Here is a 27542-nt window from a genome sequence, read left to right on the forward strand (position 1 = left end):
TGAACACTAACCCCCCAGTCCAAATGGCCTTGTATTAATGAATGTTTTTATATTACTTTTGCTTTGGTTCAATTTGATTTTTGATGAAAAAAAAGACTTGATTTTATAGAGTTTTGACAGCTTTTATGAGACAATGAACATTTTGTAGCTTTGGATAAGATTTCATGAATGGATTTGCATTGTACTCCTGCCTTTTTCCTCCTTTGATGTTTCCGTTTTTTCTACTCTCTTTTTCCTCCTCTGTCCACCTTTGAGATACACTGATGTGAAAGTGGGTAATTTTATAAGAAAACATGTTCTATGCCTATCAATACAGTAATTCTAGATCATCTTATATTCACTTTAATCTCAGTAAATACTGGCCTGTTTTTGAATTGCCTCATTTAAAACTGGAAGTAACAAAAACAAAACAACCATATGAGAGAAAATCCATTTTTGTGTTTCACCTCCGGCCTGCTCCTCTGTTTCTAACAGCAGGCGGTGATTTAAAAAGAGTGTGAAGAGCAGAAGCATCCCATCCCACCGTGGGAATGTCTCTTTTACTTTGTGTAATTGAATTATTTCTGGGGCGGGAGGCTGGATTGTCTGAGCCGTGTGATACTGAAGGAGGTCCTGTCCAGCACACGGAGAGGACAAACCTCACTGTAGCAGCAGCCCAGATTTTTGTAATTTATTTTTATTTTTGTCATATTCATACATGACATGGTGATCAGTAATTGATGTAAATTGTTATTTCAAAAGACTACTTCTGCCTTATTCTTACCAAATGTACAAAGGAAAAAACACTTGGGTGTAAATGTGCATGGGGGGAGGGGGGAGGGGCTGATTTTCAAAAATACAGTTTTATAATGTTCATTAAATGCTGCATTTGATTTCAAGCTAAGAGAGCTGTGTGCAGTCTCTGTGTAAGTGTGAATGTCCTTATAAATGGTTTTACCTTTTGGCAAAGGAAAGCCATTGCTAAGGGCCTCATGCTCCAAGGGGCCTCAAGGTCTAAAGCTGAACAGTGTGGATCTGGAAGCACAAATTCATTTTGTCCATTGCAGACTTTAGTATTAACCCTAACATCATCCCCATCAAAGGTAGATTCACCACAAGCTACCTGAGTGTTAAACGATGGCTTATGCTTCTGTAGAATACATACAGTTCCAATAGAAAGTATTCACCCCCTTGGGTGTTTTACCCCTTTATTGATTTTAAACCTCAATCATCGTCAATATAATTTTTTCTTCAAATGAATGTTAATTGAATAAAGATATGTAATTTAAATTAATTGACTGCGTAAATATTCACCCCTTTGGCTGCAATCACAGCCCTGAGTCTCTGTGGATAGATCTCAATCAAGCTTGTGCATCTTGACACTGCAATTTTACTCCGTTCTTCTTTGCAAAACTGCTCAAGCTCTGTCAGGTTGCATGGGGATCGGGAGCGAACAGCCCATTTCAAGTCCAGCCACAAATTCTCTATTGGATTGAGGTGTGAGCTTTGACTCGGCCATTCCAGAACATTCACATTGTTATCTTTGAACTCTTTCTGTGGAGCTTTGGCTGCATATCTAAGGTCAATGTCATGCTGGAAAAAAAATCTTCTCCCAAGCCACAGTTCTCTTTCAAACTAAAAAAGATAGCCCTCCAGGATTTTCCTTTATTTTGCGTTCATTCGCGGATCTTTCAGGGCCAGCTGCCAAGAGGCATCCCCACAGCATGATGCTGCCACCACCGTGCTTCACAGTGGGGATGGTGTGTTTGTGGTGATGTACAGTGTGAGGTGTCCACCAAACATAGCGTCTTGTCTGATGGCCAAAAAGTACCATTTTGGTCTCATCAGACCAAAGAACTTCCTTCTTTTAGGGAATTCTAATTGGGCTTTCTTCAGCAGTGGTTATCTCTTTGCCGCTCTCCTGTAAAGCTTTGACTGGCAAAGAACCCAGGCAGCAGCCAATGTATGCAGGGCCTCTCCCATCTCAGCTTCTCAGGGTTTTAGCTCCTTCAGAGTAGTCGTGTCTTGGTGGCCTCTTTTACTAGTCTCCTTCTTGCACAGTCAGTTTGTGAGGATGATCTGATCTAGGTAGATTTACACATGCACCATATTCTCAGCATGTATAGTGGTCATCAACAGTCAACAGCCGTTCACAGGCTTGTAGGCATTCCCATTGTAACTGGCAACCCTACCAATCAGAGGCGTCACTGTGACATGCAAGGATTGTGGGTTTTGTAGCATTTCTTATGTTGTGAATAAAGTATGGCTTGACCAAAACCACACGCTAATTCTCCACTCCCTATCCACTTCATAGGGAGCAGTATATAGTGGACTCAACTGCAAAACACACACAAAAAAATGTACTATGGAAGCTGACAATGACATCATCCCTGTCTCACAATTAAAACTCTTATTAACTAGAAAAGCTCTCAGAGATTGCAGACCTCTGCCATTAGCCCTATCTCCAAATAGTACAGAATCCATCTGGCGGAGGTAATAATGTCTCGTAGATATCCATGACAACGGCTCAGAATTGAAATTAACAGTAGAATTTCACTGAAAACTGATACTAAATGTAACATATTTTCACCAAAAATAAAAAATACTAATGATAAAAAAGTTTTGTGGCATAATAGGTTTCAATATTCTTGAGTATTTTCACTTATTTTTGCATATGGATGATGTTCTTATGTCTTGTAATCATAGGGGAAAAAATGTACTTGGTTTTGAATCCTTACTACTTCTTTACAGATTATATACTTTGGTTAAAACCAAGCAAACAAAACGCTTTAAAAAAAATTGTACTGATCTGTGTTTCTGTGCTCCTTTCGTTTATCTGTCATGTTTGAGAGCAGCATGATAGTAAATGTTGCTGGGCCAGTGACCATCAGTGGTTCACTACTTTTCTCAATGCATTGTGGGATAGAATGAGTGCACTAGAAAGTGTATAACTATGCTCACTCAGAATTCAGACACCACTACAAATTGGTGGGTTCACTATAGAGTGCACTATAAAGTGAATAGGGAGTGATTTTGGACACAGCCTGTGTTTTTCTGACAACAAGAGTGACTTTTTGCAAACTTTAGTCTTCTACAGGAGCATAGCTCATGGTAATCTATACCTCCAGTTACCTGACTAATAATCAAATCCTCTAAGGTGTAAATGAATGGGATTTTTGCTTCTGGAAGCACACTTTTGAGCCCTATTGCCCAGCCCTAGATATATTGAGATATATAATATAATATATGAGACATTTTGTTCACGTTCTGTGATTATCTTTGAGTAATTTGAGAAGACCTAGTACTAGTCATTTTCTAGGGGCCTCCATATGACTAAAACCGCCACTGGATGTCCCGGGAGTCTGGCACGAGCTCTGTAGGGCATGAAGGGGGCGATATGACGTCATTTTGCAGTCTCGTTTACAGGCAGTGGGAAATTAAAAAACGACATTTTAAAAAATACAGGCGGAAAAGGACTAAATGGGCCACTTTAAAGCGGAGTAGAGGGCTGGAAAGAAACGTGATAATGAGATGGATTGCTGTGCTGGAGTCTGAGTCACTCTGAATGTGCGTTCAACAGCAAAAAACAGCCAGAGCAGCAGGCAGGAGGAGAGAGAGAGAGCGGAGAAGGACGCAGTGTGGGCGGGTTAAGAAACGCCGAGAGGGAGGAGACGCCAGCGTAATATTCCCACCGTTTTTTCTCCTCTCTTCGTGTAGAGTCGAATAAACAAGGGCATCCATCGCTCTTTCCATCTTCCCCACGAACCTGAACCTAGCCATTTTCCCTCTCTGGGTGTGTGAAAAGAGCTTCCGTGTTTGTTAGTGTGAGTGTGTCTTCCTCCCTACCTGGAAGGTTCGTTTTTTCGCAGGGGGGGATCACCGAGCCGAGAGAGGCGGATGCTGCGAGCGTAGAGGCTGGGTACCAACCAGGAGCATCACCGCACTCACCACGGTAATGTCAAACCGGCTCCGGCTAACCTTCATTCTTGTCCTTTCTGTGTCTTTGCCGTAAAAGAAGCTTTATAAACACGAACATAGGCGGCCATTGGAGCCCAAGCTGGTTAAATGTGTGTCAGCAGCAGCCTCATTATTGTCGCATAGCATGTTTCTGTGTGTAGCCTGAGCAACCTGTGCACTAGACTGAGCCTCCTGTTTTACATTTCCTCTTATTTTAAATGAATATGTCTTTCCTGTTGCCTGTCAAGGACTGCAGCACTGTTAGATGCTGTTCATGTCAATGAGAGAAGGAAAAAAAACTCCCCAAGGACTAATTTTTCAGTTGTGGTTACAGGAAAACAGAAAACAACCATTTTAACCTTAAAAACCACAATTAAAATATGAGGAACACCCACACATGCAAGGATAAGCAATAAGAGATTACACACTCAGGTCCAGGTGTGAGCATGCTCCTTTAGGCTGGTTTGGGATCTGCAGCTGCAAGCTGTGATTTTTGAGTAAATCAGCATTATGGGGCAACAATTATTCATGCAGCTCTACATAAGCAGGGTTTTATCTCACCTTAGACACATAACACATGTACTGCTGCATAAACACAACAAGGTAAAGGGAATAAAACCTAAACCGTGCACCATCTGATAGGCCCGACTTGTCTCTCTCTGTCTATCTTGCTACTGTACCTGTCTCTTCCAGTGCTGATCAGTTTGTTAATGCATGTACTGTTACTCCCTCACCCCACCCTGTTGCCCCCTCTACCTCTCCTTTCCTCCCTCAGATGGACAGAATGAATTTTCTCTCCTTCTTCCTCCTTTGCTTGACTTCGGTTGCCACTGGCAACAAAGGTCAGTTCCTCATCCTTTTGACTGTTAATTGTGAAGTGTTGAGATGATGTATTTGTTCAATCACCATGGGAGCTGTCACTCTGTCATGGCTGTTGTTTCACCTATTAACTTTATTCCTATGACCAGACTCAGGATCCTGTGTTTTCATGTGACACACATATGTGCTTGTACATTTTTGTCTCGTGACCCTGTGTGCATGTCCCTGTCTGTCGTGCGTGCTGTGACTCTGAGAAAAGATGATAAATCTGTTTCCTCCTAAGTAGCAGATTTATCATCCTCGACTGTGATTCAACATCATTGTTCCAATGATTATCACGCCAGGGGAAGGAGAACGGCACAGACAGCGTGGAGGGGAGAACGACAGGGAAAGGGAGGAGGGAAGGACGAGGAGATTGAAGGAGAGATGAAGTGTCAGGAGGAACGAGGAGGGGGGAGACAGAGGAGAAAGAGCTGTGACAGGAGAGGAGGAGAGGCCGAAAAAGACGCAGGGAGGAGAAGAGGAGGAGGGAGAGGTTTGTACGTGAGATCAGGTGACACGAGGGGGAAAAGGAAAAGATACCAGAGCATTTGTGTGCGTATATATGTGGACGTGTGGTTTAGGGAGACAGACGAGGAGGGGGAGAGTTGTGGAGAGATAGAGTGACAGAGAGGGAAAAAGTGCCAGCAGAGACGGAGAGAGAGATGGGATGGGATGCCTCTCAATCTGTAATCCCGAGTGTAATCCACGGGCCTGATGCTCAGATTAATGCTATATAGCAGGGGAGGGAGGAGGTAGGAGGGGAGGGGAGGTGGAGATCAGTTAAGGGGAGAGAGGGCACAAGATAAATGACCAAAAAAGAGAGATGAGAGAAGAGCGTGGAAGTAGAGGAGGAGGAGACGGTGTCTGTCTGGACGTGTAGAGGAGAGGATAAATACCTTTGATGATGAGCTCTGGGTATTGAACCTCGACTCTGTAAGGTAAAGATAGAATTTCAGAGGAACAACTGATATGGAAATACTGGTTGTATTTGTGAGATGTTTCTTCATTAGGAGCTGTACTTTTCCAGTTTCATACCACTTTAGTCAGGAAAGGTTCTTACTAAGGGCATTGAGATTAAAAGACAATTAGAATTGAATTAAAAATGAGTTATATAGAAAACAAATAATGGAAAAGGAACTGAGATGTCATACTGAAAGGGTATAATAACTGTCATTATTATTTTGATCTGTTGATCATTTTCTTATTTTATGTCTATAAAACATCAGACAACATTCAAAAATAAAAATTACGCTTTAAGGAGCAAAGGTTTGCCTTTTTTTGACAACTAACTATGCAGCATCCAATAATGCTTTTATAATAAACATAGCAACATCCATCCATTCCATTCAGGGGCTGGAGCCTATCGCAGCTGTCACTGGGTGAGAGGTAGTGCACACCCTGGCATAGACAAACAACCAGGCATGCTCACACTCACATCTACGGGCAATTTAGCTTTACCAATTAACCTAAAGCACTTGTTTTGGTCTGTGGGAGGAAACCAGAGAGGTCGACACTCTACACAGAAAGGTCCTATCCAACTGGAATTTACTGTTTATAAACTCATTTTCCCCTTTTTATGACAAGTAGTATCCATGTGTCTTGAATTTTTATCTCCCTAGAGCTGCAAAACAAAGATAGAAATAAGCTGAATTTGGCTCATTATTTTGGGCAATGTCAGCATGGCATGTTGAGGTCTGGTCAATCACAAGAAGTGGGCACGTTTAATTAAAAAAAAAAGAGCTTTGTTAATCTGAAACAAAGACGTTAATGATAACAGTTTGCTTGATTCTGTGCAAAGGGTTAGCTTTAACTTCCTTTATGAATGTGCAATTGGATGCTGCTGAGTTATTGCTGTGAAAGAGAAGTCAAAGTGTATGCCATACATTGCTAGAAAGCAACACTTCTTTTAATTCGAGCCATAAACTATTTCAAGAGCCAGCCAACTCAGCAGCCACCATCCTCAGACCACCCAGCAAAATCAAATGATGATTTCTAGTAATGTAACTATTGTTTGAAGCTCATCTGTACTCTCCTGATCATGATATTCCAACTGAAACAATCATGCAGCATCAGAAGGGGTCCCCATTATCAAAATCCATCTAAAGATTTATTCCAAAAAGATTGCATCCATAAAGATCAACAGGTTGATTCAAATAGTTAAGTTGAGACTTTTATACATCATCAGTCTTTACTTCAGCATTGCTGCGAAAGTATCAGTGAAACAGCATTTAACGATGAAAACACTCAGCTCCTTGAATATGCTCTCTAAAGAACAAGAGTTTCCTGCTCATGTTGTCAGCTATCCATCGTACCACGTAAGAGCAGGGTTTGGATCCATCTCTTTTCTCAGGCAAATGAAGAAAAGTAAAACAAACAAATGGACTGTGGGTAAACCCAGTTCATTCAGGACCACTTTGTCAAAAAAAATGTGATTTGCAGTTCTAAACATCTTTCTTTATTGGCAGTCATTAATTTGGACTTATTCCTATGGCTGTTCTGGGATCTCCCTACTACTACTCTACAAGCCTATGTGGATAGCATCAAGCAGGAACAGTGCACGTTCCTGCCTTCTCTCTACCTGCAAGGAAAGCCTGAGGCAGAAGGAGAAGCAGAAAAAACTCAAAACTCAAAACTTCTGACAACAGAATGACACTGATTAAGTTAGAGTCAAAATAAAGGAGGAGCTGGGGTGGAGGAGGGTTGCAAAAACAGCATGAAGAGGAAGCAGCAAAGTGTAGCCAGGCTAGAGCAGTTAAAAAATGTCAGCATGAGTGCGATTTGCCAATAGTGTGCCTAGAGTGGATCAGCTGGCCGTCAGCTGATGAGGGCTTGTGTGAAATTACTCCATTGCCTGCCTGAACTAATATGCTGGATTAAGCCTTTGCTTGAAAACTGACATTGATGAAAAGTCAATCTAACTTAAGTAAAGCTTCAATACTCATTTTCCACGTTAAAAATCCCTAAAAAAAAAAAAAAAACTCAACGCAAATAATTACCAATTATCTTATTAATGGACTATGTCTAGTACAGTGACCAGCCTGGCGTTTTACCCTCTAGATTGCCAGAAAATTATTAATTTACCATGAAAAACCTAAACTCATTGTCAGGAGATAATGTGATGATGGTTGGCGAGCAATTACAAAGCACATTTTCTCACTTTCACAGAGGCAAAAGCAGTTTTGCTATTGCAAGATCACAAGAAAGAAAAAGCCAATATCTCAAGAAAACTACAGAAATTAATTCATTAATGAAAAATAGAGTGAATTAAAGGAATGACAGCATGCCCACTTAGGGCTTCCATAGATAATACATTTCCCTATGTAGATAACTGCTGAAATATGCAATTTAAAAAGAAAATGCTGCATGATAATCCTGGTGGTATCAGAAAGGTCTTTTCAGAGTGGTGTATGAAAGCATATGATCAATGTTATTGATGCATTACTGTGTAAGCTGTATTTAAATGTTGCAGCTTATCGAGGTTTATCCCATTTCAATCTCTGCATCTGTGAAATAAATGTAGATCTATGTAAATTTATTTCAGGGGCCCAGATGGCCTATAGCGGTGAGGTTGCACCTTACTACGTAGGTGGGCTGGGTTCTAGTCTGACCTGTGGTTCTTTTCCAGCAGCATGTCATTTCCCACTCTTTCATCCCTGCTCACTCCTCTCTGCCCAATGCCCTCCTCCATAATAAAGGCCAAAATAAATCTAGAGACAAAAGAAGTAGATATATTCCCTACAAACCTGTCGTGAAGTTGGCAGAATTTTTTGATACCAAAAGCAAGTTTAATACTAAAGCTTACCCTGAACGCAAATTGCAACTCTTTTTGATTACTGATCAATTATATTGAACATGTTCATTTCTAAGGAAAGGTCATAGTCAAACATAAACACTATACTGTAATGGACTTGAATACAGTAAGATAAAGATGTATATATTAAAAATACAATGTAAAACTAAAAATATTTAATGCTTCCATCTTCTCTAGTGTAATGTAACCCACTTTTACAGTCTGAATTAATGTACTGAATATTTTTAAACACAACAAGCTATTAGATGTGTCACATTTGCATCCTGCGAAATGAACACTTTATCAGCTGTTTTAAAGATCAGTAATTTAAAAAAACTATGAGTGGATTAGATCATAGTAAATGTCTTTCAAGCAGGATTAAAGGAAAGCTTCAGATTGTACTTAAATACCAAGTTTGAGTTACTCTACTGGTTTCAAGTTCAGATATCAAACCAGTTTGGTACTGGCTTTGTAGTCGAATTTTCTAGTAATACCCGTCTCTGCCTTTGAAGAGGGAAGTTTTATCAGATTCAGAACCGGCAGCATTTTTCTGCCGTTGACTCTCCTCTCACAGTCAGACAGCAGAATTAGTTCCAGTCAGATTTTGTGGAAAATGTTCAGCGTAGACAACAAAGCGGCAGCTAAACACAAGTCCTGTTCCTCCGTCTGATTCAAACTCTGCAGCTCCAGTTTCACAGATTGAGGACAACAGAGGAGAAGCACTCTGGCTTTTGTGTGTGTGTGTGCATGTGTTTTCTTTTTTGCTCTTTGCTGGAGTGTAAAATCGTCATCCTTCTGGCTCATTAACTTGGCCTTTGATCATCCGGCACAGAACATTCAGCACAACGTTGAATAATTAATTTGCAATTAAAGGTTAAACTCACAGTAAACCTCGGGCATTTGATTTGGCTGTTTTTCAGTGCATTATTGTGCAGCGCCTGCCTGTGGCCGGCCAGTTTGGCTGATTGATATGAGCAATATAGCTCCCTGTGTGTGATAAGGTGAGATCAGACTGGCTTTAATTATTCTGCCAAGCAGGGAGGAGAGCAGAAAGAACAAGAGGAGGTCTACATGGAGAGAAAGGAAGAAAGAAGAGAATATACGTGACTGTGATTAACTGTGTCTCTCTCTGTACATTGTACTCTACATTGTGTATTTCTCCACTTATGCACACTCCCTCCACATCCTCACCCATAATGGAGGGTTAAAAATAGACACGTTGGTCCTTTTCTAATTGCTCTGTTTAACCCAAAGCCTCTCTGGTCTCTCTTCTCTTCCTCTGTGCTGTTCAGCCAATAAGCACAAGCCATGGATCGAGACAGAGTACCAGGGGATTGTCATGGAGAACGACAACACCGTGCTGCTCAATCCCCCTCTCTTTGCCCTGGACAAAGACGCTCCACTACACTACGCTGGTAACACCACCAAGGAATATAGGATAAGAGAGCTGGCTTAAAAAATACTCCACGAATTTGCTCAGGACTGTGAAAAATAGGTCAAATTTAGTGCTCGGCCAGCCGGAGTGAAAATTATCTCACCAGGCCTTATTAGTAAACATATCTTCTCACAGAGAGGAGTTAGGGGCTAAAAGATTGCTTCCACGTTTCCCATAAGACAGTCTGAAAATTAATGGCAATGTATTAAGTCACAGGCCCACTATTTTTAGCCCATCATAGTGTAATTCAACCCTTCATCTCAGGGGCAATCTGCAGTGCTAGCCCTGCCTCTGCAGCCTTGATGAAATAAGGTTGTCATGTTTGCACTCCTGGAAATAACCATGTTCAGTCAAATTATAAGAGTTCAGCTAGAATTACTCGAGTTCGTGTCAAGGAGGAGGAGAAAATTAGCTGTTTGAGCAAGAAACCTTCCCCACCTTCGACTCGGTCTCAGGCAGGGGAAGATCAGATACAGGATTTGATTTGGTGCTCAGCTGCAGTCGATTTTAGTCAGAGCCTAAAATGATTGTATTAAATGAAGTGGCACTTAAAGGAAGAGAGCAGGAAGTCTGTGTGCGCTCCTCTCATTATTTGACAAGTGAAATGACTTCAAAACTGCTAACTGTTATAATCAACTGACACTGCTACTTCAATATGTAATAAGATTGTCAACACTGTCAATACTTTTTTTAAGCCACATACTTTAAGACAACACAGTCTAGGCATTTTTATTGATTGATTGTATTGTAGAGTAATGAATACTTTTGTCTTTTTTAACCAAAAGCAATATATTACTTACATTTTTGTGCAATTTAAAAAGTTTGCTGTAGTTTGTCTGTAATATTTTGGAAATTATTTTTTTTAAAATTACACAGTACTGGGTACGTAGGACCCATCCCTTGAATGTTTTACTCTTGTGTTGATCATATAATTCAATAATGGGCAATGTCATTTTTCTTTTTTAACAAAAAAATCCAAAAAACCTTCTTTAATGTCAAAGTGAAAAGTGATTTTTTCAAACTAATGTAAATTAAATAAGAAAATGTAATGTAAAATAAGTAACTGCATAAATTTTCACCCCCTTCACTCAGTATTTAGTAGATGCACCTTTGTCTGCAATAATATCACTGAGTCTGTGTGGATAGGTCTCAGTCAGGCTTGCACATCTGGACACTGCAATTTTTCTCCAATATTCTTTGCAAAACTGCTCCAGCTCTGTCAAGCTGTACAGGGATTAGAAGGGACATCCCTGTTCAAGTCCAGCCACAAATTCTGCATTGAATTGAGGTCCAGGCTTTGGCTCGGCCACTCCAGAACATTCACCTTGTTGTCTTTAAACAGTTTCTGTGGAGCTTTCCCTGTGTGCTTCAGGTCATTGTCTTGCTGAAAGATCAATCTTCACCCAAAGCTGCAGTTCTCTTGCAGACAGAAAAAGATTGTCCTAGGATTTTGCTCTATTTTTCAGCATTCATTCCTTTACAAAGCCTTTCAGGGCTGTCAGCTGAGAAGCATCCCCTCAGCATGATGCTGCCACAACCTTGCTTTACAGTAGGGATGGAGTGTATGGTGTCCACCAAACATAGCATTTTTTCTGATGGCCAAAAGGAACGGTCTCATCTGACCAAAGAACTTTCTGCCATTTGACCATGGAGTCTTCCACATGCCTTTTAGTGAACTCTAGTCAAGATTTAATATTAATTTTCTTCAACAGTGGCTTTCTCTCAGTCACACCCATAAAGCTTTGACTGGTGAAGAACCCAGGCAACAGTTGTTGCATGCAGACTCTCTCCCATCTCAGCTGGTGAAGCTTGTAACTTCTTCAGAGTAGTCATAGGTGTCTTGTTATCCTTCAATAGGTTAACAACTGCCTGATGTAGGCAGATTTACACTTGTACCATATTCCTTCCTTTTCTTGATGATGGATTTAACTGAACTCTAAGGGGTGTTCAGTGTTTTGGGATGGTTTTTTTGTACGATGTATACTTTTCCTTCACCTTTTATCAGAGTTGCTTGGGGTGTTCTGTAATAGTAGCAAGGAAAACTGATTAATCAGAGACTGGACCTTCCACACAGATGTGTCTTTATACTGCAATCATTTAAGACACATTCACTGCACTCAGGTGATCCCAATTTCACTAATTGTGAGGCTACTAGCACCAGTTGGCTGGACCTCTGCTGGATTACGTCAGTCACTTTTGAGGGGGCAAGTTAATGTAGCCACTCATTTTACATTACATAATTATGTTTGATTGACATTACTTTTTAAAAACCTGTTTTCACTTTGATATTAAAAAGTTTTTTTTGTAATTTTCTTTTGTCAAAAAAGCCAAATTATATTGACCATATCTGGTTTATGAAATCAATAAAAGGGTAAAACATCCAAGAGGGTGAAAACTTTAATAGGCACTGTATACAATACAATTTTGGCTTCTGATTTTTTAATAGTATATGATCATTTAGATCATTGTGGACAGTTGGATTGGAATATGTTCTGATTCACTGACTACATTTCTGGGTGTATATTACTGGCTGTTGTTTCTTTTATGATGATGAAAAAGATTCAGACTGCAGCACTGAAAAAAAAACGTAAACTAACACAAAAGACTGAGACAAAAAACAGTGAAAGACAATGAAGAAAAACAAGCATGCTTTTATTACAAGACTTTTCAGCAAAATGTCTGAGTTTTTAGAAACATTTTAGGAGGAGTATCATAAACTGGGACAGCTGGTGGAAAATGCAAAATCACATTTTATTTAGTTTTGAGTCTAGACTGAAGCATTTCCATCAGTATTTAAGGTTAAGTGCAAACCCAACAAATGCATGCTGGAGGTAGAGATGGTGCTTTAAGAGTGATATAGAAAAATCTTTCCTAAATCTATTGTAAAGTTAACAGGAAGCTCATACAAATAGGGCAAATGCGTGGTTGTAAAACCTCTTAGTTCTTTGTTGAGGCTGCTGCCTTTTGTGTAAGCTGCCACTCAGACACATAAAAGAAAGAGCTAAAATAATCCAAAGGAAAATCAAAGCATGAAGAACTCATTTAAGAAAAACATTTTAGGCACATTTTTGAAATAAAAAATCGTTACTTTCAGGAAGTCATAATTTGAAATGCTTTTCTTACTTTCCTCCTTAACACTGTCTTACTCTCCTCTCCTAGGCGAGATCTGTGGCTTCCGGGTTCATAATGGCCCCTCAGGCTCAGGTTCAGTCCAGTTTGAAGCTGTTGTTCTGGACCGCTCCACTGGTGAGGGTCTGGTCCGGTCTAAGGAGCCTCTGGACTGTGAGAGCCAGCGGGAGCACAGCTTTACCATCCAGGCCTACGATTGCGGAGAGGGACCTGACGGAGTCAACAGCAAGAAATCACACAAGTATGGCCATTTTCCCTTTTTCTATGGAGGCCCATCACTGCCAGTAAAAGAAAAATATGACGTAACAGAAAAAAGGCATACATATGAGGAAAAAAGTCAAAATTATAGTTAAGTTTGGGACAAAAAAACTCAAACTACAAGTTGAAGAGGCACAATTAAGTGCTAAAAGTTTTTAAACTGAGGTTGAAACTGTGCAATGTACATGTCTCATTCATAGAGTTAGAAGCCAAAATAGGGAAATAGATTTTCGGATTTAGAAAAAAATTACTGACATTTGAAAAACTGAAATGTCATGAGAATTTTCTAATCATGCAATACATGTCATTCAGCTAAGGTATAGGTAACATAAATCATTATTCATGAGATTTAAAAATGTATAATTGACATTTGACAGAGAAAATGCCTTGCTATGAGATCAAGAAAGACAAAATTGTGAGGAAAGTCTGTATTCTTTAAGATTATTTATTGGGGGGGGGCTTTTTGCCTCTAGTTTGATGGGACAGCCATAGAGAACAGGAGAAGACATGCACCAAACATTCGCCAGGACGGGAATCAATCCCGTGACCAATGCCTTGAGGAAAAAAGTTTCTGCTGATGGATGCCTGCTCTTGCCACTGAGCACCTGAAAGTCTTTTTTTTTGTCTAAATTATTGCCTGTACAGCTTCTATCTGCTGCTCCTCTGGCTCTACGCTGTACCATCCTGCCTGTTTCTGCTTCCTAATCTGATGATAATAATCCCCTTCTCTCTGCTGGTGTTTTCGCCTCCCGCTCCTCCATCCCTCAGGGCCACCGTACACGTTCGTGTTAATGACGTCAACGAGTTCTCCCCTGTGTTTGTCGAGCGCCGCTACGAGGCGTCAGTCCCAGAGGGGCGCCTGTTTGACCGGATCGTGCGTGTGGAGGCTCTGGATGCTGACTGCTCCCCACAGTACAGCCAGATCTGCTTCTATGACATCATCACTCCCAATGTGCCCTTTGCTATTGACAACGACGGTGAGACATTTTGACTTATTAATGTTTGTCTGGCTCTACTGCAGATACACAGCAGTCCCATCAGTAACCACATCGTCTCTTTTATGCTGCTCCTGGTTAAAATAAGTCACTAAATACAATGCTCTGTTCAGTGTTCAACCCTGTTTGTCCTATTTATGTGAAAAATGCACACACAGACACACACACAGACTGCAGATGCTGCTAAGGTGACAGAGCATGAGCAGCTACTTATTTCCCTCACAGGTAGGAACCAAAAGATGTTAAAATAGACTCTGTGTGGGCGGACTATTGTTCTGTCTCTGCATAAAAACACTGCAGCAGCTGTTCTGTTCTACATGGCATCCTTTCTTGTAGCTTCCTTAAATTCTTCTTATTACATCCATTGACCGGCTGCTGGAGGATCAATAGTACTGTGACACAGCAGCTGAGGAGGTACATGTTTAAGGATGACTCGGCAGAATGGTCCAGGACTCTCTTTAAGAGGATCAAACAGCTCCTTTCTTTCTGTTTTTGGGTCAGACTGGTACAGCAGCAGCAGCAGAACAGAGACCTTTTGTTTCGACCTTGTTCCGAAGCTTTGGGCTTGTCATTGTCTGTTTTCTTTTTTCCTAACTTTGTCTTTTACTATCTCTTTCATTCCTCTGTTTTTCCTCTCGCTATCTCCCAGCATCGTCTGCCGTACCTATTGTTTGTCAGCTGGCATGCTGAGTGCCGTCAGCCAATCAGCCTTTATCTCTAAAAAACACGAAAAGGCTTCATTTTTTACTCTCTCCTCTGCATTTTGTCTTGCTCCATGTTTTTCTCCTTCTATTCCCAAATTTATAATGTGCAGAATAGGATGGTGTCTCTGCTAATGTGCACAAGAAGCCTTATCAATGGGTATTCATCTGTGCTGGGTTTTCAATTACGCAAGCTTGTTGTTGATGACTAACCCATCTATTTCTGTTTCCCTTTTATTCTTTGATTCATTCTTTTCACTCTTTGTCTCTCTGTCTCCTAGGTAACATTAAAAACACAGAGCCGTTGGATTCAAAGCGCCAGCGTGTTCACACCTTCTGGGTGACCGCCTTCGACTGTGGGAAGAACCGAGCTCAGGCTGACGCTCAGGTCGTCGTAACAGTCAAACCGTCCTGCAAACCTGGCTGGATGGGTAAATTACTTCTTTATGTCCACATAATTACATTTGTATAACCTGTGTGGCTGTATAGATGTGGTTTTAGTGTTTAATCTGTTCCTGTTTGATTGAAACTATCACTTTTATCTGGAATGTGTGTGGGCTGCTGCTCAGATGATTCACCTTTGAATGTTTATCTCAAGTGCAGAGTTTTAAAGAAGAGCTGCAGCCAAGTTATATCAAGGGAAAGCAATTTAATAAACTGTGAAAATATGTTTGAAAATCATACATATTACTACTGCACTTTCCCCGACATTAGATCTGACTACATGATGAGCAGGCACTGTTTACTGACGGACTGACAAGTTCATGGAGCTGATATGGAGCATCATTTTAACAGGAATTTATCTTAAATTCAGAATCTGGTTTAATGCAGGCTATTCATCCTGCTTTCTGTTGACAGTCAAATTATCACTCGTTGAGAATTGTTGCTGTGGAAAACATGGAAGAAGAAAGTTTCTCAGTGTTATAAATACCCTCACGCATAGCCTGCAGGCATTAAAAATAATTTATAGCAATAGTCAAACGCTTTGCTCTTTATACTCTCATTCACTTTTGTTGTTTTTAAAGAAGCTTCAGCATTAATTTAAGTCTGATACAAAACTAGTTCAATGCACATTTGTAAATGCAGCCGCCGGGGGGGGTTCTCTATCAAAATAGTAACAAAAGAAACCTGGTACTCAGCTCTTTCCATCTCTATGCTCATTTAGGATTGAAGGCTTTGTTGAGTAAAAAAGCTCTGCATAAGGTGCATTTATTAACATTAAACTACTGTTTTTGTTACATTGATGAATTTCACATATTGAGGGAGAAAAGCTGTTAAAAGTGGCCTTCCTGGTAGATGCTGTGAAAGATCTCAGAAACTTTGCAAGTAGCTCACAACATTTTTTTTTTTTTTTTTTTTTAGCAAGATTATTTTGGGGCTTTTTTGCCTTTATTTAGATAGGACAGCTGAAGACAGGCAGGAAACATGGGGAGAGAGAGTGGGGGATGGCTTGCACCAAACAGCGACAAAACTGGGAATCATCTTGACTGGTGCATGAAGGACTGTAGCCTTTGTATATTGCCCGCTCTAACCACTGAGCTAAATTGATGCCCAGCTATCTCCATTAAAGCCTGCCACACAACAATAACATTTTTTAAAATCTTACCCTGATTTTTTTTCAATATGAAAGACCCCACACATGTCGACAAATAATTGCAGATTTTACAGTTTTGTTTGGATAGTGTTTAGTGTAGAATGAGAGGATCAACTCAACTCATCACACACTGATTCTCTTCACTGACTACCAGAGTCTTGGCCTAGTCTTGTCTCTCAAAATGTCAAATCTTGTGTGGTCAGATGTGACTTTGGAGTAAAAAAGCTACAGTGGTTAGCCATTAGCTACATGTGAAGTCCATTGCAGTTGTAATTTCAGTCCACTTCTCTCCCTTGACTGTTCATCTGTAATGTGTTTTACAGGACACTTCGTTAAACATGACGTTTACTTGACCTGAACTGCAGAGCGAGACACGACAAAAGTGTTAGTTAGGAGATGGTATATTGTCAACACAATAGGTAGATTACAGGCTGGTGTATAAACTAAAGAAACTATCTCAACAGGAAAACTTTACCAAAATAACAAAAATTTTCCAAGACAGAGCTAGAGCTTGAGCTGTTTACCACTCTGGTTGCTGGCATACTCTGGTCAGCCTTCTGAGGTTCAGCCAGGTGCAAATAAGGAGGTGCTGATACTTCTAATGAGATGCAGCTGAGTAGCTGAGGAGGCTCAGTGCTTTTAACTCCCAGCAGCCTGCACTAAAGAGAAAAAAACAGGAACACAAAAGCACACCCAACCTCCTAAACTTCAACCAAACACAATGCATAACAAAACCCAAAACAATCGCTAGAAAAAATAATCATAAAATAAACACAAACAGTCCCAAAAACTTTTTTTGGCAACAAATCAACAATATACTCCTCCATTTCTGATATCCATCTAGCTTTATGCTTTGTGTTTACTATCATTGTCGTGGCTGTGTTTGTGTTTTGCTTCCTCTTTCAGTCAGCTTGTCTCCTAATTGGCTATTCCTTCGTTCTTTATCACTATTCTGCTCATGTCTGCTTGACTGCCACCAGTGCTAAACACACACAACAGGATGTCTGGTTAACAATATTGAACGTGTTTAATATTTACAATCTTGGGTCAGAGTGCCTACGTTCAGGTCCAAGAGGGAAAAATGCACTTGTAACACACCACAGGATAATCCGGAAAGATATTTCTAAAACTATCTGATAATCGGCCCTTTTATGACTTTGGTCAGGAGGAGGGATACAGCCTGTTTGGCCCGCTTAACCAGGATGGGCCCTTTAACAGCTTTTCTCCCTCATTATTTGAAATTCATCCATGAAAAAAAACAGCATTTACTATTTAAGTAAAAACATCTTATGGCAATTTCTGCTAAATAGAGTGCTCAATTCTCATCCAAAATTAAGCAACAGAAGTGGGTGGAGCTGTACAGCCATCCAATCTCTATCTTCGTCAGGGCAGCCGGGGGGTCAGAGGTGAGGGGATTGAGTTCCTTCTTACGGGGGAGGGGGGCGCTTAGACAATAGAACTTAAAGCCATCAAAAGTAAGCTCCACAAATATGAATGAGATACAGCAGTGAAACAGCCACATGCAGTTGCGGTCCATGCCTTTTTATGTTGCAGGCTTCGATTTATCATCCAGCCTTTTTATTGCAGTGATAAACATATCGTGTATATTATGATGGCTCTGTCTTGGCATCTTCTATGACAAGAAATGCATCGATAAAACTATGAAAATTGAGAATTCCTCTGCCTTTGAAAGCTGTTGGAAAGCAGAAGTCATTTTATCACTAGTGTATACATTTAAGTGAGAAAAATCTATATATTGTTCCTTTAAAACTTCTTCATGGGAGCTTTGAAACTGAGCAATAATTGATAATACTAAAATGGTAAAAACAGAGGCAAATTAGACTATTAAACCATAAAACCTTTAGTAAAAATAATTGTGCTGGTAATTGATATAACCAAACCCCTCTTAATAAAAAAATGCACTTCTGGTTTAAAATAAACACACCATTTATCTTGTCAAAATAGATATTGATAAATATGAGAGGTATGAGGATGAGTGAGGGGGAAATACCAACACAAGTGGGCTAAATTGTCCATGTGGGATGATAGCAGCTACAGCATCAAAATCAGGCAACATTGATTTTAGAAAGTCTGTGTGAGCAGCATTCAGAAGGGCAAAGCAAAGCAATTTCCTCAGCCTGCAGGAGTGTGTGGAAGTGTTTGATAGCACACTGAATTTATTGTATACCTGGATATCAGGAACAAGAACAGCCTCTTTATAAATTTGGGTATTGGGCATTTATTTTTGCTTTATGTCTTAAAGTTTTCTTTATGAATTCCACTCTTGCATGATGACTTTATCAGGCTGTGTTCTGCATGTTACATAGTCTTGTCTTTTTTTTAAGGATGGACCAAGCGTGTTGAGTACACACCTGGGTCTGGAAGCATCCCCCTCTTCCCCAGTCTGCATCTGGAGACCTGTGAGGAGACCGTTTGGAACATCCAGGCCACCGTAGAGCTGCAAACTGGCCACATTGGAAAGGGCTGTGATAGGGACAGCTACTCTGACAGATCAGTGCGACGGCTTTGTGGTGAGATCTTACTTTCACCTTGTAACTCTTGATTTATTGGGTGACAAAACCTTCTTTATTGACAGTCTCTCTCTCTGTTGCTCAGGTGCTGTGAGGGGTGAGGTCGATCTCCTCCCACCTCCCTCCCCCACCGCCAACTGGACCGCCGCTCTGCCCACTCTCCCCTCCTCTGACTCATCTCTGGTGTTTTCCTTCAATGGGTCAAACCATGTTGCTGTGGTACCAGATTCCGTTGTCTCTGCTTTATCAGGCGATCACTTCACCCTGCAGCTGTGGATGAGAAGGGGCGGAGCTAATATCCAGCCTGCAACCACTCAGACCAGAGGAAACCGCAAGGAGGAGGAGACGATTGTGTGCAGTACAGTCAAGAATGGTGAGCTTTTTTCTTACATTTATTATATTCTGAGGAAGTTTACAAAAGTTTCTTAATAACTTAGATTATACTTTTCGTTTTATGGTGAGGAGAGCTTAAAATTCAGACATCTAACCCAAGAGGGTGACCCAGACCTGTGGGGAAGATCACAGCTGGGGAAAGAGAAAACACTTAAGTTCAACAGCTGCTATCAAGGTGTTCTTCACTGAGACTCTGTTGATCCACTTCAGCAGCCAAGTGGACTGAAAACACTGTGAATGTGCTCCACAAAATCCTGTTTGTATCTTTGGAGTGCTTTCGATGTGACTTTTAAGGTTATTTTGCAGTTAAAATGCTGCAGATTTGGCAAAGTTTCACTCTTTAAAACTGTCAAATAAAAACCTTTAATTAAAGCTTCATTAAAAGTCCTGTGAGGCACTTTTGTTTGCTGTCTGTTAATTCCCCTGGACACAGTGGTACTTTTGCCAATTTAGTCCAGAAAGTGTTTTAAGTAGGGCTTTTTTCTACAAAACCATTTAATCTTGCTTTTATTTAACAGTCAGACGTATCTCCCCTTATTTTTTTTGTGCCATAGAATAAGTTGAAAAAGGCTGATACTGCAGCATGCTGTTAATCACTGACACCCAGCCTGTTGCCGCAGTTTAAGCATGAGAAATAACTCCAGTTTATAGAAATTGTGAATATTTATGCTGATGCTCTCAATTAATGTGGTAGCTTACAAAGAGGTGTCAATATTAAATTCAGTCCATTTTATAATCAGCCTCAAAATCTTTGCCAGTAAAGATACACATTTCTGTTTCAAAAATACTTTTATACAACAAAAGTCTCTAGGACAGTCTGGCTGCAGACTGTAGATCTCAGATGCCATTAATGTGAGACACTAACTCTGTCTTTCAGAAAGCAAGTGCTGTAATTTGCCAGTACAACACATTTACAGTTTTACATTTAAAAAAACGTTATTCAAAGACAAAGTCTGGCAGTTACATTCATGAAATAACTACGCTGCAAACATAAAGACTAAGAAACATTTGAGAAAAAACAGAGAAAAGTTGGAGGTCTAATCTGTGGGGAGAATTATGTATGTCCTCCCTTTGGTATTAGCTACTTGAATGGTGTCTTATTCTGTTGTAAATGTTACTACGTAGCTGCCATATCCTAAGCCAATGTAGTTAAATAAGCTTTAGCAATTTGAGCTTTAGCAAATGTAGCAAAAGCTAAAGTAGCTTTGTAAGCTGCATAGACAGTGTAGCTATGTAACTTGCGTAGCTATCATTATCTTCATAGTGTCGTTGATACAGATGTCCATGAGTTTGTGAACTTTAGTTTAAGCTACGTTATGTATGTAACTCTATTATCTACATAGCTGATGCAGCTAATGCAGCTACGTAGATAATAGAGCTACTTTACAGTGTTTTCATGAAGAAGAAGCTTTTTGATGTAGTCAGACTTTACCCGGCTTTATTAAACGTTCCACATTTAGATTTTGCAGGTCAGATTTTTAGCTTTTAACTTTTGTTATCCTAACCCTTTTCTTAACCCTTACCCTAACACGAATGAAGGAATAAGTTTTGTTTTATGAAATAGGGACAATGCAGTTTAACACAGATTCATTACAGAGCGGGAAGCTGATGTGAGAGAGAAATAATTTTCTCGATTGCTAATTTCCAACTCTTTAACACATAAAATGCTTAAGTAGTTTACCAAATAAAGAGACAATGAATACATATTCACAAAAACAACAATAAATAGACCAAAAACCAAAAGTTTAATCTGATTTTATTTTTAAAGTTTTAGCATATATTTCCATCCTGGCTAACAGCATCTCAGAATCAGAGTCACCTTTATTGTCATTACACAGGGGGTGCAACAAAATTTGTTGTGCATGTCCACCACAGGGATAGAAGAGGAATGAATATACAAAAATAGGATATCTGGAAGAAAGCGATAGTGTAAAACTATAACAAAGTAACAAAATAAAAGAGCAACAAAAAGATATAGGATTGTAGTGCAATTAACAGTTACATTTCTACATTACTGCTGTCAGGTAAATTACACAAAACTCATTTCACATTAAGTTGCTGCACCAATTTATTACAGTAACAGGTTGCAAGAGGGTGCACCTAAGAGCTATGGTCTACAGCCAGACCCCTCTTCAAAACTGTGGTGTTAGAAGGGCTGTCAGCACCACTGCAGTAATTGCGATTAATAAAGGTCCATAATTAGTGCATTTATTAGTTAAACCACATTAATCACATGCTTTATTGTTTCTTTCACCACACCAAGCAACTGCAACTGCAGCCACAGTGATGTAAAATAAGTCCACCACTGCTCATTTTCACTTTAAAAACTAACAGCTCAGTGGAAATTTCATCTGCAGTCATCTGCACCTTGTGTTGTCAAACATTTAACACATTTTGATCCCGTTATTAACCACTGGATCGAATTTCAATAATGACAGAAATCACCAAGTATATAAAATTAAGGATCACATCATGAAAAATTAAGCTGTAATCTCTGCACTAGGGTGCTGTTAGTGTGCCAGTTGAATAGGCCAAAACTTCACCCACTCACAGGAAACATGTGTCTCTACGCTGTCAAAAACTGTTTTTTAAATTTGTGAAATTCTGGCTTCCATAGAGGAGGCTCACACAATATGAGGACATAGCTGGAAAAACTGCAGGCTTTAATGTTGAGACTTGTAGTGATAGAGTTGAAGATATTTGATCAGTGATTGCATTGCTAAGGGATGCAGGATTTTGCTTTAGACCTCTTGTATATACCGTAATCTTGCTTCCCATTTGCACCCTGAACCCGAGAGTGATGAAGCACATTCAAATGGTCAAGTCTTTTCGCATTATTACAGCCATTTTTTCTGACATATATTCAGCACTTTTGAAGGCAAATTTCTTACTTAGCCTCATATGGACTTTGTGGTATTGCATATTTTGATTTCTTCCTTTGTTTTGTCTCTACGTTGAGATGCTTTCATAACACCACACTGACCTAATAACTTTGCCTCCACACAGATGACTCCTTCTCCCACTACTCACTCTCCGTCCACGGCTGCCGTCTCTCCCTCTTTTACTGGCCCGACGTCTCAGCAGCACGGCCCGTCAAGTTCCTGTGGAAACTGGAGCAGGTACTCTGGGAGCTGCAGCACTTTGCTTTGATGTTCTCATTTACACTGTTTCTTTTGTATTTTGTACCTTTGAATTCAGCTGAAATAGAAAAAAAAACTTCAGTTAAGTTTTTATATTTGTGCATGTTAAAGATCTAGCTAATTCCCTCGGGGGATTAAAAGACACAAATATTTTACATAGCATCCATTTTCAGACAAACTAACTTTTAAGTGACATATTTATACTAAAAAACTTCACCTGAACTTTATTTTCCTTTCAAGGCTTTCTGGAAAAAAGTAAAATCACTCAAAATGTTTTATTGGGAAAAGCCAGCTCAGATTTTGTGCCTCAGTCTTCTAGTCAAAAAAATCAAATTATGTTTTAATCTCATTAAGTCAAACGCTGTGCAGCTGCAAGTTTGAAGGACAGAAGAAAACAAACTTCATTATTATTCAGATAGAACATTTCTTCTTCTAAGTTCAACATCAAATGTTGAAAATACATATACTTCTTTATTTCCTGTATAAATTATCCATTAATATACAAAAACAACAAAGTTACATCCCTGGATAAATGTGTGTTTGTTCGTTTCAGTGTTTTTGGGGCTAAAAGGCTGGTTTGTTTTGACTGAAGCCCCCAGTCTCAGACAGATTGTAGCGGCATGGATTAAAGGATGCTGAGCTGATACAGAGCAGATTTTTCAAATCCTTCTGTCTGAACCACCGATCTTATTACCAGAGTCTGTCTTCTCTGACCCTTCATCTACATGATCCTCATCTTTACCGTTCCTCGTTATTTAAGAAAGATTAAAAAAAATGGAGGAATTTATAGGAATTTATCATACAGGACGATTAATGCTAATTCTATACATTATCGCCATTATTACTGGCATTGTAGCCATATGGAAAAGGATAAGATTAGGATGGAATTATGGCTAGGACAGCCATAAATTCACCTTATTCACATTGTTTCTCTGTTTGCCTCTGCTGGTTTCTCTCTTTATGTGTCTCCTTCTGTCCCCTCACACCCACAGCACAGCTTCAGCATGAACGTGGTTCTGCTCGAAGTTTCTGTCTGGTAAAAAAAACGCCCGACCTTGTAACTTTGCAAAATGCTGCTAATTGCTACTGTCATGGTAAATTAATGATGGATCTCTGTAAATAGTATTTCAATCAGGAGAGACTTAATACGAATTGAATAATGTTATATGGTACAAGTTTGGTAATGTTTGACAAGAACTGTCTTTGGCAAATACTCCATTGTGATGCCTTTGTGAACTTGAGGGGAAAGTGAGGCTGACAGCAGGATAGGATACCCCTCCCCTATGGACTCTAGACACTGGTGATGGTGATGGAAGGAGTAGGATAATATGAGGAAAAGACTTTTGAGGACCTTGACCAAGACACTGGTAAGATGGTTGCAGCTGTGGCACTGAAACAACAGACTGAATGTGGAGGAGAGGAGAACAGATTTTAAAATATGAGAGCAGTAGGATGATTGGATCTAGAGAGGTTGTGGCAGAGATTGGCTGAGCATTTAATTGTGTGGACACCCATATCAGCTGATTACCAGAGAAGGAACCAGAGTAGGAAAAAGGAGACATGTGAGTGATTATTAATGGATGAAAGGATGAATGGAAAGTAAATAGTCTTCCTGCTTGAACTTATGCTTAGCTTCATAACAGAGTACAGTCAAGACCTGCCCTCTTTGCAAAGTGTCTTGAGATAACATTTGCTATGACTTACATCACATTTTAAAAGAATATATTGTGCTTTTTGTATCCTACATTTATGTGGCATCGAAAACTACCTGCTGCTTTTTAGACTTTGCATATGATGCATGAGTTTCTAGAACAAATTGCATTGTAAAAGTCCTGACATGCAGATTAAAACCTTCTTCAATTACAAGAAAATCCCACAATTAAAGTTAAGCTCCTTTATGAGACTTTCTGAGTTGTAAGCAGTTTCCCCTCTCAAACTACAGGATTTTTTATTTTAACTGATTTCCCAAGAAATAGTGAAATAGTTGTCCTGTGGACAAAATAAACAATCAATCCCTCAATTTTTATCCAACTGCCCCAGTTCATCAGAAATGCTATCTGTAGACACTTTACAAAAGGAGCAGGTCCAGACCGTAGTCTTTGTTATATTATTTACAAAGACCCAACATTAATACATCATGAGCACAGCACTAAGCAACATTAAAGAGAAGTTACAGTTGCAAGAAGAAACCTCCTGAATCCTCAAGCAGGACCAAGCTCACATTGAACAGCCATCTGTCAAAACTGAAGATAAGAAACACCCATAAAAGCAAAGCAGAACTGTGTAGTACAGTTTTATTTTTCCTTATTTTGCCATCCCTGAAATCATTTCATGACCCCTCAGATTTATCTTGTAATCCCTGAGACGGCCCTGATTCTTTGGCTATGAACCACAGGCCTAAACTTTTTAAAAGTACAAAATGAGGTTCAAAGTAGCTCATGAAATAGCATCAATGATAACTTTCAGAGTGCTTTTTGGTTCTGTTTATGCTCATGTTTCCTTTAAAAAAACAAAGTTTAACTGTATAATGTTGTGTTCCAGGCTATCACAAACTCTACAGTAGCGTTAGGAGTACCTACAGACTATTGTGTTACTGTGATTTGATTTAAACATCCATTTTGAATCCATAACAGTATTGCAATATAATGAAATATCAGTTTAAGATGTCATGTCTCTGATGAATGAGTAGTATAACTTTGAAGCTTGAAGGTCATGTTTCTCTTCTTCCTCTGGAGGGATTACAAATACAAGACTGTTATTTGTAACAAAATATTTTTTCTTCTGAGTTCCCGGGAGGAGATTTTATCTGGTTACAAAACAGACAAAAATGAATATTGATGCCTCGTTATGACCTTCAAAAGCAAAGTAGATCATTAGCAAGAAGACTGATGAAATCTTTCAAGGCATTCAAAATGTCTGAGATTCCTGGCATGGGAGGGCATTAGAGGATGCCACTGAAACAGTCTGTTTTACATTTTCATGGCAAAGATTTCAAATGAGTAATACATCTGAGAATTAAAAGAATGTGAAGTGAGACCTATTGTGTTAGAAAACATGGCTTGCACATGTCCAAATAAGACCTGCAGAGAGAGAAGAAGTACATTTCTGTCCACAGGGGGTGCAAAAATCAACACAAACTGGAAGTTACTAACAGGCTTCAAAAAGGAGCCTTGCATATAAAGACATACTGACCTTAATGGATTGACATAAATCTTTTATATGTACAGTACTGTGCAGAACTTTTAGGCATGTTTGGGTCAAAAATTGAAGCTGAAGTACGGCAGAGATTTGTAAGTAAGTGGCCTGAGGGCACCTTTGGGTAGGACAGAGGACTGACAGGGGAGAGTGCTGATGCAGTCCAACCCCTATCATAAATTATGCAGTGGAGATTCCCACATTTGGGGAATTCGCATAGGTCAGCCACAAGCCTGGATGTCCTTGCATATTACCAGAGGCATGGGAAAATAATCTGTTGAAAAACAAACAAACAAAGTCCACACCTTTAGGATGGAATAAGAGGTGGATGAGGCGAGTAAGCACTGAACCGTCGGAGTGGGCAGTAGGGTTACCACAAGCCCAAGGTTGGGCTGTGGATGTCCCGAAATCTAGAAAACTGCTGGCAGTCTTCGCATGGGGTGAAAAGATATCATAGGCTGCCAAGCAACATACAGTACATGTGTGTCAACATGTGACAAGCTTGACCCGACCCACCCCCACCCTCACCCAGCCCCAAGTTGGGGCACATCGGACACAGTGATAAATCCTCAGTGTCCTATATGCTATATAGCTATATGTGACTTAAAACTCAGCAACTTGCTTACAAATTGTCTTTAGATGTGAGAGGGTCTCAGATTTTAGTCCTTTTTTTTTTGCCAAATCCTCTAATGTAGGGCCAGCATAAGTCAGATGTAGCATAAAGGAGGAGCTGGGGAGGAGGAGGGTTGCAAAAAGTGGCTTGCAGAGAGAGCAGCAAAGCATAGCCAGGTTGGAGCAGCTTAAAAATGGCAGCATGAATGTGATAAGCCAACAGTGTGCTTAGAAGCAAATCAGCTGATCCTAATTATGTGGCAGCACTTGACTCTTTGGTCTGCCTGAACCAACACTATTTGCTCAATGTTTGTTTTGCAGCCAAGTGACACCAAGAAAAAATAGTTGAAAAACAAGCACACAGACTAAGGATCAAAAACATTATAAAATACAGAGATTCTTTAAATGACAATAGAACACAAAGAGGATGTGAAACCCTCATTAAAGCCATCTTCAGTCAGCAGGAGTAAACAAGATAATCCTTTATACTGAATCATCACTAGGACTGAGTTATTTCATCGCCTGAATAATAGAAAAATGCTGACAACTCTAAGTCAATATTTTGGCGAGTGTTGTCACAACATCACAACATAAATGTGATACCAGTAAAACACAAATGATATTATTGCTTTTCTTGAGACTACAGCAACAAAAACAGATGTCCTAAGCACTAAATATTGAGTAATTTCTGTCCTTTAATTAGCAATAATTGCAAGAAAACTTCAACATACTGTCTGAATTGCATGAATGCTGCCAGGTGGTAACGACAGCTGGTACGATAATATATGAAAGTATTTTGACAGCTTCAGCTCAGACTTTTTCTTCTTCAAGATCTTTAAACTGTTTTTTTTTTTTTTTTTGAGATTTATTTTTGGCCTTTGTGCCTTTATTTTATAGGACAGTGGATAGTTGGAAACAGGGAAGAGACATGCAGGAAATAGTACCACAGGCTGGATTTGAACCCAGGTCGCC

At 39.7% G+C, this 27542-nt stretch overlaps 1 protein-coding gene across 2 annotated transcripts in view; it reads left to right on the forward strand.

The window, feature by feature from the left end:
- The first annotated feature begins 3642 nt into the window (after positions 1-3642).
- The window catches only part of clstn3 (calsyntenin 3), a 45837-nt gene continuing 21937 nt past the window's right edge, over positions 3643-27542 (forward strand). For both annotated transcript variants that reach the window (XM_041793452.1, XM_041793453.1), the window contains exons 1-9: positions 3643-3931; positions 4712-4778; positions 9880-10002; positions 13182-13392; positions 14178-14386; positions 15387-15536; positions 19045-19230; positions 19316-19603; positions 22630-22742. In XM_041793452.1, the coding sequence (XP_041649386.1) occupies positions 4712-4778; positions 9880-10002; positions 13182-13392; positions 14178-14386; positions 15387-15536; positions 19045-19230; positions 19316-19603; positions 22630-22742 (1347 nt within the window). In that variant the 5' untranslated portion in view covers positions 3643-3931. The remainder of the gene's footprint in view (positions 3932-4711; positions 4779-9879; positions 10003-13181; positions 13393-14177; positions 14387-15386; positions 15537-19044; positions 19231-19315; positions 19604-22629; positions 22743-27542) is intronic.

This window comes from Cheilinus undulatus, linkage group 8 (genome assembly GCF_018320785.1).
Source record: "Cheilinus undulatus linkage group 8, ASM1832078v1, whole genome shotgun sequence".
In the NCBI taxonomy this organism is placed as follows: Eukaryota; Metazoa; Chordata; class Actinopteri; order Labriformes; family Labridae; genus Cheilinus; species Cheilinus undulatus.